The following is a 12,344-nucleotide window of genomic DNA, read 5'->3' as shown; positions in this document are numbered from 1 at the left end:
GAGCCACCCAGGCGCCCCATCCTTTTCTATCATTTTTTGACTTACATCCTTTGTAGCTCTTTTGTCTTATGAATACACACTTAGGATTGCTGTATCTTTTTGGTGGATTGACCATTTTATCATAATGTCCCTCTCTGCCTCTGGTAATTTTCTTTCCTCCAAAGTCCACTTCATCTGATATAAATCTAGCCTCTCCTTTCCTCTGATTAATGTTTGCATGATATGTATTTTCCCTCCTGTGCTTTCAACTTTTCTATATTAATATATTTGGAGTTAGTTTCTTGTAGATAGCATACAGCTGAATCATGTTTTTTTGGTTTGTTTTTAATTTACTCTGTCAATCTCTGAGTTTTATTTGGTCTATTTAGACCATTTCCATTTACTTTTATTATTGATATGTTAGGGCTTAAGTTTGCCATTTTTCTTTCTTTTTTTTTTTTTTGTTTTCTCTGGTTTTCTTTTTTCTGCATTCTTGTGGGTTGCCTCAACATATTTTAGAATTCCATTTTGATTTATTTATAGTGTTTTTGAGTGTCTCTTTGTGTAGCTTCTTTAGTAATTGTTCTAGGTATTAAAAATATACATATAGGACTTCCACTTGTGTGTGAGGCAAGCGGAGCCGGAGTCGAGACCAGAGGCCGAACTCGGGATCTGACAATATGGCTGGGCTGCCCCGCAGGATTATCAAGGAAACCCAGCGTTTGCTGGCAGAACCAGTTCCTGGCATTAAAGCAGAACCAGATGAGAGCGATGCCCATTATTTTCATGTGGTCATTGCTGGCCCCCAGGATTCCCCCTTTGAGGGAGGGACTTTTAAGCTTGAACTATTCCTACCAGAAGAATACCCGATGGCAGCCCCTAAAGTACGTTTCATGACCAAAATTTATCATCCTAATGTAGACAAGTTGGGAAGAATATGTTTAGATATTTTGAAAGATAAGTGGTCCCCAGCACTGCAGATCCACACAGTTCTGCTGTCGATCCAGGCTTTGTTAAGTGCTCCCAATCCAGATGATCCATTAGCAAATGATGTAGCGGAGCAGTGGAAGACTAATGAAGCCCAAGCCATAGAAACAGCTAGAGCATGGACTAGGCTATATGCCATGAATATTTAAAATCAATCTGATCATCAAGTGTGCATCACTTCTCCTGTTCTGCCAAGACTTCTTCCTTTTTTGTTTGCATTTAATAGACACAGTCTTAGAAACATTACAGAAGGGGCGCCTGGGTGGCTCAGTTGGTTAAGCGACTGCCTTCGGCTCAGGTCATGATCCTGGAGTCCCTGGATCGAGTCCCGCATCGGGCTCCCTGCTCGGCGGGGAGTCTGCTTCTCCCTCTGATCCTCCCCCTCTCATGTGCTTTCTCTCTCTCTCAAATAAATAAATAAAATCTTAAAAAAAAACAACAACATTACAGAATAAAAGCCCAGACATCTTCAGTCCTTTGGTGATTAAATGCACATTAGCAAATCTATGTCTTGTCCTGATTCACTGTTGTTAAGCATGAGCAGAGGCTAGAAGTACCATCTGGATTGTTGTGAAACGTTTAAAAGCAGTGGCCCTTCTCGGCTTTTATTCATTTCCCCCCTCGTGGTTTGAGTATAAAGCACTGTGCATGAAGGTAGTTGTCAGGTTAGCTGCAGGGCTGTGCATGTTTTTCTTTATTACTTTTTTTGAGGGGGAGAGGTAGTTTTATTTTAATTTTATGGGCTCCTTTCCCCCTTTTTATGGTGATCTAATTGCATTAGTTAAAAGCAGCTAACCAGTTCTTTAAAATATGCTCTCTAGCCAAGTCTAACTTTATTTATATGCTATAGATGGACAAGCTTGATTGTTTGAACCAAAATGGGAACATTAAACAAACATCACAGCCCTCACTAATAACATTGTGACTTTGCTGTCAAGTGTAGAATCCTTCCTTCAAGAAAAAGCTTGTGACCATTTTGTATGGCTTGTCTGGAAACTTCTGTAAATCTTACCATTTAGTAAAATATTTTTTGTTATTCTAAAAAAAATACATATATATGTATATAACACACATATATACATAAAATACACGTATGTATATTCATTAGTGTATATACACACATGTAAGTGTATTATGTCTATTACATGTATATGTTGTGTATGTGTGTTGGTACAGATCCATATGTAGGTATACCTACATCTACATTAGTATGGTAATGGCTTTTTAATAATTGTGAAAGTCCTCTGGATTTCTTTGGTACTACAGGTACTAATGTAGGTCTTTCATAAAGTGAAGTGGTGTAATGTGAACTTTCAGAAAGCAGGGGATATTGTTCACTTTATGCCACTTCAGCTTATGAAAAGTTTCATAGGAACACTCCACTTCCAGATAGCGGGGGAGATAATAAATCTTATCAGTTAATTGGTGTCATCTTTTTTTTTTTTAAAGATTTTATTTATTTGACAGAGAGAGACACAGTGAGAAAGGGAACACAAGCAGGGGGAGTGGAAGAGGGAGAAGCAGGCTTCCCGTGGAGCAGGGAGCAGGGAGCCCGATGCGGGGCTCAATCCCAGGACCCTGGGTTCAGGACCTGAGCCGAAGGCAGACGCTTAACGACTGAGCCACCCAGGTGCCCCTGGTGTCATCATTTTATCAGTTCAAGTGAAATAATCCTTATATCTCTTTATCCTTCCCCATTTACAGCATAATTTTGTTTCTTAAATATTTTCTCTATATACATTTAGAACTATCAGTGTTGCCTTAACCATAAAAAAATATTTCAGAAAACTCGAGAAGAAATGCCTACTGTATTTATCTGTATTTCTGTGTTATGTTCCCTATACATTTGTGTTCTTTTTTCCTTCATGATGTTCCAAGTTTCCTTCTGTTACCATTTCCTTTCGGTTTCAAGAACTTCCTTTAGCCATTCTTTTATGATAAGTCTGCTGGTGAAAAATTTTCTTTGATTTCTTCTGTATAAGAATATTTTGATTTGGGGCGCCTGGGTGGCTCAGTCGTTGGGCTTCTGCCTTCGGCTCGGGTCATGATCTCAGGGTCCTGGGATCGAGCCCCGCATTGGGCTCCCTGCTCCACGGGAAGCCTGCTTCTCCCTCTCCCACTCCCCCTGCTTGTGTTCCCTCTCTTGCTGTCTCTCTATCAAATAAATAAATAAAATCTTTAAAAAAAAAAAAAGAATGTTTTGATTTTCCCTTTATTCCTGGAGGATATTTCACTGAGTATAGGATTCAAAATTCTTTGCGGTGGGGGGCGGCGGGGCTTGAACTCATGACCCTGAGATCCCGACCTGAGCTGATAGCAAGAGTCGGATGCTTAACTGATGGAGCCACCCAGCTGCCCCAACAATTCTTTTCTTTCAATACTTGAAAAATATTATGCCACCCTGCATGGCCTCTGATGAAAAATCTGCTGTCATTTCATTGTTTTTCCTTGTAGATAAAGTGTCACTTTTCTGTAGTTGCTTTCAATATATATATTTTTGTCTTTAGTTTTTAGAAGTTTAATTATGATGTGTCCTTGCATGGGTTTCTTTGGGGTTATCCTGTTTGGGTTCCTCAGCTTCTTGAATTGTTAGGTTTATGTAACATGCCACGTTTGGAAAGTTTTCAGCCATTATTTGAAGTACTTTTTTCAGCCTTGTCCTCTTTCTCCTTTCCTTCTAGGACTCCAGTGACACATATTTTACATCTTTTATGTATTCCCACTGATTCCTGAGGTTTTGTTTGTTTGAAGTTGGTTTTCTCTCTGTCGTTCAGATTAGCTAATTCCTGTCATTCCACTTCCAGTCTACCAAGTCTGGCCTCTGTCACGTCCCTTCTACTGTTGGGCCCATCCACTGAGCTTTTCATTATTTATCTTGGTTATTGTATTTTTCAGTTCTAAAATGTCCATTTGGATCATCTTCATACCTTCTATTTCTGGGCCAGACTCTCTATATTCTTTGCTGAGGCCGTTCATTTTTCATCTGTTTCAAGTGTGTTCGTAAGTGCTTGTTGAAACATTTTATTTATTTATTTATTCATTCATTCATTCATTCATTCATTCGTTTTTAAGATTTTATTTATTTATTTGATAGAGACATAATGAGAGCAGGAACACAAGCATGGGGAGTGGGGGAGGGAGAAGCAGGCTTCCCACTGAGCAGGGAGCCTGATGCAGGGCTTGATCCCAGGACCCTGGGACCATGACCTGAGCCAAGGGCAGACACTTAACGACTGAGCCACCCAGGAGCCCCTTATTGAAACATTTTAATCATGGCTTTGGTGATGGGGAATCTTTTGTGTCCGTTCCACTGGGCCAAGGGATGTTCAGATAGCTCATTAAAACATTATTCTGGTTGTTCGGTGAGGATGTTTCTGGAAAAGATTAGCATCTGAATTGATGGACTGAGGAGAGCAGGTGGCTCTTCCCAATGTGTTGGGCCTCATCCAATCTGTTGATGGCTTAAATAGAACAAAAAGGCGGAAGAAGGTTGAATTTGCTCTCTGTCTATTGAGCTAGGACATGGATCCACCTGCCCTCAGTGCTCCTGGTTCTGGGGCCTTCATATCTGGACTGGAATCTACACCTTTGGCTCTCAGACCTTTGAACTATATCACCTGCTCTCCTGGGTCCCCAGCGTGCAGACAGCAGATCTTGGGACTTCTCGGCTTCTATAATCATCTATTGGTTCTGTTTTTCTGGAGAATTCTAATACAGTGCTTTTAAATCTTTGTCAGATAATTCAGTTATCTTGATCAGCCTGGTGTCAGCATCTGTTGTCTTTCTTTATTCAGTTTGAGATCTTTCTGGTTCTTGGGATGACAAGTGATTTTCTACTGAAACATGGGCATTTTGTGTTATGTTCTGAGACTTGGGATCTTATTTAAACCTTCTCTTTCAGCTGGCTTTTTGATGCCGGTCCAACAGGAAAAGATTGAGGGGCATTGCCTCATTACCCCCACTTGGAGATGGAAGGGTAGCTTCCCCTTGACCTGCATTGACAGCCAAGTGGAGAGCCCTTGTTATTGGTTGCGTGGGCATGGGAGTTCCAGTTCCTTGTGTGATCTCCATGGACGCTGCGGTGGGGGTGGCCTCGTTACTCTAGGCAGCGGTAGAAGTCTGGAGTCTCCACTGGTTTCCTCTGAGCCTTCATATCATAGAGAGGGAGAGCGATCCTGTTACTGCTGGTGGGGGTGGAGGTCCAGGCTCCTCTCTCACCACGGAGGTGGGTGGCTTCATCGCTGCCCCGTGGGTGACACCATTTCGCAGTGCTGTTGGGGTGTCTCGTTACAGCCTGATGAGTGTGGAAGTCTGGGCTCCCCACCTGGCCTTTGCCGGCATGGGCCAGGGGCAGGACACAGTCTTTTCTGTAGTTGTAGTTTCCTAGGGCTTCCATCACAAATTTCCACACTCTGGGTGGCTTAAACAGACAAATTGATTCTCACAGTTCTGGAGACCAGAGGTCTGAAATCCCGGTGTTGGCAAGACCGGGCTCCCTCCCAGGGGTCTAGGGAGAAGACTTCCCTGCCTCTGCTGGCTTCTGGAGGCTTCAGGGCCTCCTTCACTTGCCGCCACCTAACTGCAGTCTCTGCCTCTGACTTCTCATGGCCCCCTCTGCTTCTTACAAGGAAACCTGTCTGTATTTAGGACCCGCCCAGGTAATCCACAATGATCTTATCTCAAGATCCTTAGCTTATTTATATCTGCAAAGATTCTTTTTCCAAATGAGGCCACATCACAGGTTCCAAGATGTGGACATGTCCTTTTGTGGGCTACCATTCAACCCTGTACAGTGGTGTTTGGTTTGAAGAGAGCCGTGGTGGGCGACAAGTTTTCTGTTTTACAAGCTGCCCCTTTTGTGGTCCTTTGGCAAGAGAGACCAGGCGTGGAGCCCAATGTGGGGCTCGAACCCAGGACCCCGAGATCATGACCTGAGCTGAAACCAAGAGTCAGATGCTCAACCGACTGAGCCACCCAGGCTCTCCATTTTCTCAGAGAAGCTATACATTTTAATATCAAAACATAAAAATGGAATAGTAAGTAGAGACAAACAGTAAAGACAGCCTTTATGAGGGATTTCCCTGTAGAGAGGTAAAAAGTAAGCATCTGAGGGCCTCTATTATATATGAAGGATTAGGGCAAGAACAAGAAGTGAAACATAGGGGTGCCTGGGAGGCTCAGTAGTTAAGCGACTGCTTTCGGTTCGGGTCATGATCCCAGAGTCCTGGGATCGAGCCCCGCATCCGACTCCCTGCTCAGTGGGAAGCCTTCTTCTCCCTCTGCCTCTGTCTCTCCGCCCTGCTCGTGCTCTCTCCATTTCCTGGAGAGCTTTTATTTTTTTTATTTATTTATTTTTATTAAAGATTTTTATTTATTTGACAGAGAGAGACACAGCAAGAGAGGGAACACAAGCAGGGGGAGTGGGAGAGGGAGAAGCAGGCTCCCCGCTGAGTAAGGAGCCCGATGCGGGGCTCGATCCCAGGACCCAGCCTGGGACCATGACCTGAGCCGAAGGCAGACGCTTAACGACTGAGCCACCCAGGCGCCCTGGTGACTCATAAATTTTAGTGTCAAAATATAAAAAGTTTTTCTTCTGATACCTTTATAACTTCACCCTTTCTCTGCAGTTACAAGCAATGAATCTACTAAAGAAATAGATGCTTATTCAGGGACAGAAGGAAGAAGAAAAGTGACTCTGGTTTTGACCCATGAGGCCCGGGAGAATCCTTGAAACAGGTTCTGAGTCTTATTCAACATTTCATTCCCTGCTTGGGACAAGCGTTGGCATACATTTAATAGATGAATGAAAGAATGGCTGCTAGTGGCCGCATGCTAGAAAGGCAGGTAGAAGCTCTTTGGGTTCTGAAAAAGGATGGAGTAGCTTGGACACAAATATGATGGTGCACCTGCACGTGGCCCCTGGTTGAAGCTTTGCCATGTGGATAGCTATGATAGTAGTCAAAAACAGGAAAATAGATAAAATACAGTAGTCCAGGAGGTATCAACCCTGCTGTCTGGAACCAGCTTTATAGAGTGATCCCATGTGACGTTAAAGTAACAATCTTACCATTTGTCTCAGAATGTACTTGAGTGAATTTTTATTCCTATGTAAAAATGGACCATACCCTCATAGGAACTAGTACATAGGAACAGAAGATGGTCCAGGAATTGGATCACAGACTACATACTGAGAACACCAGAGTGCATGTATGTACTTAAATTCTGCTGTGCCCTGGGACTCCACTTGGTTGGAGGGGGGACTGCATACCTGAGATAAGACTGGAGAGATAAATGCAGTCAGGTCAGAAAGAGTATGATTTTTATTGACAACAACCCAGGAACCATTAATGGTAAGATCTCTGCTTTAATATGGTACTTGGCATAATTAACAGAACCTCACGTATTTCCACATTTCTAGGAGGGGCATACTATTTATGTTACTTTAACAAAATATAAATTGAATTTTTAGAAACTATTTTTGACAATGAACTTCCTGTTTTACTTACTAGAAGTTCTAAGCTGTGTACTAGACACTTACCCTTCTGCCTTTTTCCCAATGAGAACATCATCCTTCTTGAACTCCGTTTTCTATTTTCTGGATTAAAATTTTTTTAGAGGGGGGCGCCTGGGTGGCTCAGTTGGTTGGGCGACTGCCTTCGGCTCGGGTCGTGATCCCGGAGTCCTGGGATCGAGTCCCGCATCGGGCTCCTGGCTCGGCGGGGAGCCTGCTTCTCCCTCTGACCCTATCCGCTCTCATGCTGTTTCTCTCTCTCTGTCGAATAAATAAAAATAAGCAAAATCTTTAAAAAAACAAAATTAAAAAAAAATTTTTTTAGAGGGGCGCCTGGGTGGCTCAGTTGGTTAAGCGGCTGCCTTCAGCTCTGGTCATGTTCCCAGGGTCCTGGGATCGAGCCCCGCATTGGGCTCCTTGCTCAGCAGGGAGTCTGCTTCTCCCTCTCCCTTTGCCCCTGCTTGTATGGTACGCTCACTCTCTCTCTCAAATAAATAAAATCTTTTAAAAAATTTAAAAAATTTTAAACTATAAAATTTTTTAAAAATGGGTAGTAAATTGAGATGTCTCAAAAATGGCAGAGTGAAAAGCCTGCCTCTCATCTGTTCTTTTCTCCAGATTATCTTCCCTAAAAGCAGCTGTTTCTATGTATCCTTTAGACATGCTATAACCCAAACAAAATGGGCACATTATTAACTTTTCAATTAAAAAATTTGGAGCACACTAGAAACTGTTCTGTACCTTTTATCTTGGCAGTTGTTTCACACACAAAAAACCCAGACCCTTCTTAACCCTTTTTTTATTACTGCATAGTATTTCACTTACGTGGCTTGTATAATGTAGCCAGTTCCCTACTGATGACTTGTGTCTAATCGGTTTTCAACAGTGGTAACAATTTGTAATTTTACATGTGTTCTAGTTTACCTGTAGGGTAACTACCTAAAGATGGAATTGTTAGAGCAAAGGATGAATGCATTGTGATTTTTAGAAGATTTTTGAGAGTGAAAGTGAGAGATCACAGAGGGAGAGGGAAAAGCAGGCTCCCAGTGAGCAGGGAGCCTGATGTGGGGCTCAATCCCAGGACCCTGAGATCATGACCTGAGCCGAAGGCAGACGCTTAACCCTGCGCCACCCAGGCGTCCTGCATTGTGATTTTAATAAAGTACCAGATTGCTTGCTCTCTCTCGACATCGTACCTATTTTGCCACCAGAATGGTCTTGAGTGCTTGTTAATATGCCAGTAGTGAAACCACTTTCTATTGACAGCAAGCTGAATCCATCTGTGTTCTTGCTCTCATTCCTTCCTTTTTCTGATAACTTCTGTCTTTGGCTTCTGTATGAGTCTGCAATCCTGCTCAACCCTCCCATCCACTCTCCCCAGAATTCTTAATTTTGCGTCTGTATGGTATGGCCCCATTTTCACATACTCTTCATGTGTGAAGCCTCTCCATCTCATTTCCCATGTACTAGACACTTTAAACCTGTTTCCTATCATGTCACTACCCTGAAGTTGCCATCTTACTCATTTTCTGTGCTGCAGGACTGCTGCTTCCTCTGAAACCTTCCTGGCTTCATCGTCCCTCTGCCCTGCAACAGCACTGACCGAGGACTTCTCAGGCATTTACTTCAGGACAGGTAGTGTTCTAGTAGTTGAGTATTTCACCTGGGCTACTACTAAATAGCATCCTAGTGGTGGATTCTTCCTGTGCAGATCTTCTCCCTTCTCCAATTCTTAGAGCCACGGCTCACCAAAAACACAGGTTGATTTGTGTTGTGCTGTAAATCTCCAAATACTTCCTACTGCCCAAAATCCAAACTCAGCACAGCTTGTAAAACCCTCAGTTCAGGTCACCAAATAAATATCTGAGCACCAACTAAAACCATTAGGCAGTACTAAGGTAAGTGAGGTGCACCTTGCAATGTAATGAGAAAACGAGTGTTTAGAAGAAACACCTAAAGCGAGCGTTGGAAGCACAGAGGGGCACTCAGCTCAAACACACAGCAGGTGTACAGGTGACATGCTATTACTAGTAAATAAAGTAAGAGCTCAAACTGTCAGCTCCTCTGTAAAGTTTCCCCTAACTCTTCCAGAGTTAGCTTCAACAACTAACCTCACAGAATGTTGTATATGACTTTATTATACAATATATTTTACTTTATAATTCTCATTTGTATCCCACTCTATGAACTTTCTGAAGGCCAAGATAAATTTTTTCATTAAAAAGAAAATCTACAACCAAAGATGGATAGCTGTTAGGTTAGCTAACATTGACATTACTCTGAACTTATTATAAAAAATTTTTTAAGTATTACCATAAATAACATGCCAGTTGCAACTGATGTTACTAGAACTGAACGTAGGATTTTGCACTGATTTTTTTTTCTTAATTTCTTATTAACTGACCGATGGGTGTTACTTTTTCTGGATCCTTACTATCCTAGCCAAACGAAAATCTTAGTACACACATTAACAATGCATAATAATAAAAACCAAAACCAAAACAGAATACAGCTTTTATATTATTGAACTTTATGTACAAAATCATTTGATTTCAAATAAACATTTAATGTAAAAACAAACGTTCTTTTAAACTGAATTTTTTTTTTTACATCTACTGTACCATTCAAATGCTTTATCATCTTACATGATTTCTTCAAAATCTCTTATCAAGGGTACATATAGAAAAGCATTTTTTTTTATAAATAGAAACAAAGGGATTTTTTCAGCTTTTATTATAAGATGACATAAAAAGTTTACTCAACAGAAGTAATTTCATTACTATTTGGGGGAGGGAATCACCAACTTTTTGTGCAAACAATGCTAGCCTTCTTTTAAGCATTAAGAGCATAACTGCTTAAGAAATGACATAAGCAATAATTCTACACCTACATCTCCCCTAAAATAATCTATTTTTTTTACATATGTGCACAGCTTTAGCAAATTAAAGCCCGAGAGAAATGCTCGAGATTCACTATCCAGAGGCATGACCAGAGTTTACTGTAACTCATTTAGAGAGCTTACCAATCAAGGAGTCTGTAATGAAAGCTGCAGTTTCCCTCTTTCCTATTTTTCTTAACACAAAAATCAATGACTAAGAACTTAATACTGGATGACAAATCACATCCACACTATTAGTTAAATAGCCTCACAGTTAAACACATCTTAAAAGACCAATCAAATCAGTATTTACATTTTATAAATTTCTGAAGACACCATTAGAAAGCTTATATATCCCTTCATTAAACAAAATAGGGAACTGCATCTGATGGTGGTGGAATGAAATTAAAAAATTAAAAATACCTGTATTTACAGCAGCATTGATCCTTTATAAATAAAGAATATGAAAATGCAATTATCTTTAAGGATAATAAAAAATTGAGGTGATGTTACTCAACCACAGTGCTTGGAGTTGGAATAAAAATCTATTGGTGCTTGTTAATGTGCCAGTAGTGAAACCACTTTCTGTTGGAGAAAATCCAACTGCAAATATGTGCATAAAAACACATATATCACAGGGCAAAATTGCTCACAATGATTCAAGTCAGCTTATCTGTATTGGATATTCTAATCATGAAATACATTACAAAGACATCCTTGCAAAGAAAAAAACAAGTTATAACATTTTCTGGTTCATTTTTATAGAACATTTACTTCCTTGAAAGTGGCATCTTAAAAATCCCAAACTCATTCTTCCCTTGGTTTATAATGAAAAGATGTGGACAGCTGAATTTTCAATGTGATTACCATACTGAAAAAAAAAAAAAAAAAACAACCCACAAATCCAAAACAGCAAATGTTCAAGTTTAAAAAAATATACTGGGTGAGCAATGCAGTAAAAGTATCCACATGAAAACAAAATGGTCAGTAACCTTGTAAGCCAACACGACATTTCACGGTCAACAATGTGAAAAATTGACATTTTCTCAAACAGGCATAAGATGAAGAAGTGCTATTTTAAAATTGTAAAATGAACTTCTGTAAAGAATCTTACGTTGTAATTTCTCATTCCCAATTGATAAATGATCTCAAAATCAAGGATCAAGGTTTGATTACAAATAATAATGCAACATAATTTCCAAAAATCTTCAATTTCTAAAAAGGAATCACACTCCAATTTTCCCTCCCCAAAAAAGGTTTCACAATTACAAAGTAGAAAAATGGCCAGTCACAAATGCAAAAAACATTGTAATTTAAATATATGAAATAATTTCTAGATATCAATTCATTTCATAAGACAATTGCTGAAGTTAAAAATACTTTCTTTGAACTATTGCTTTTCATGCTCAAACCAGATTGTTGTAATGACATCAATGAAAGGGACATACATGTAACGCTACATGACGAAGTGAAGTTGAGCCCTGACACAAATACCCTTGTTGAAATCATTTACTTCATCTAACAGTGCCTGTTTGAAACCTATGATTACAAATGAAAACAAAACTCTTCCTAGAGGCTGAATTCCCTAGAATGCAATTTCAGTGTTTGTCCATAACATGGGGTTAGGTTTCTTCTTTTCAGAGTTTTTGTTTTTTGCTCTGTTTTGAAACCCCTGAGACACCATCTGCTTCCAAAGCTTTCTCTTTTGAGTTAATTTCACTAAATCCATTTGCTGTCCCATTTTGTTCTTCAGTGATTTCTTCATTTGCAGGGGAAGCAGATTCTCCTTTTTCTAATTTTTGCTGCATTTCACGGAGCTTGGTAACAGCTTTATCTATTGACATTATGCTAATAAGATTAAAGTCATGCATGCTGACTAGATGAAGCATGAAGTTTCGACATAAATTCTTCTTAATTATTTTCTGTCCATAGTTTTCTACAAACAGCATACAGGCATGATTCATTTGATTGTCAGCAATAAACCTATTT

General features: G+C 40.2%; 1 protein-coding gene, 1 long non-coding RNA gene and 1 pseudogene across 3 annotated transcripts in view; 2 read left to right on the top strand and 1 right to left on the bottom strand.

Moving 5' to 3' along the window:
* The first annotated feature begins 579 nt into the window (after positions 1 to 579).
* Positions 580 to 1,471, top strand: LOC118534252 (ubiquitin-conjugating enzyme E2 N pseudogene; annotated as a pseudogene).
* A 5,021-nt stretch (positions 1,472 to 6,492) lies between these two features.
* On the top strand, positions 6,493 to 10,057 carry LOC144381209 (uncharacterized). Its single transcript, XR_013446103.1, has 2 exons — positions 6,493 to 6,702; positions 9,018 to 10,057. It is a non-coding gene; the product is annotated as an uncharacterized LOC144381209 (long non-coding RNA).
* The window catches only part of SUZ12 (SUZ12 polycomb repressive complex 2 subunit), a 42,718-nt gene continuing 40,358 nt past the window's right edge, over positions 9,985 to 12,344 (bottom strand). For both annotated transcript variants that reach the window (XM_036089971.2, XM_078068159.1), the window contains one exon: positions 9,985 to 12,338. In XM_036089971.2, the coding sequence (XP_035945864.2) occupies positions 11,993 to 12,338 (346 nt within the window). In that variant the 3' untranslated portion in view covers positions 9,985 to 11,992. The remainder of the gene's footprint in view (positions 12,339 to 12,344) is intronic.

This window comes from Halichoerus grypus, chromosome 2 (assembly GCF_964656455.1).
Source record: "Halichoerus grypus chromosome 2, mHalGry1.hap1.1, whole genome shotgun sequence".
Taxonomy (NCBI): domain Eukaryota; kingdom Metazoa; phylum Chordata; class Mammalia; order Carnivora; family Phocidae; genus Halichoerus; species Halichoerus grypus.
The sequence above is the reverse complement of the archived record's forward strand: the minus strand, read 5'-3'. Positions and strand labels throughout refer to the sequence as shown.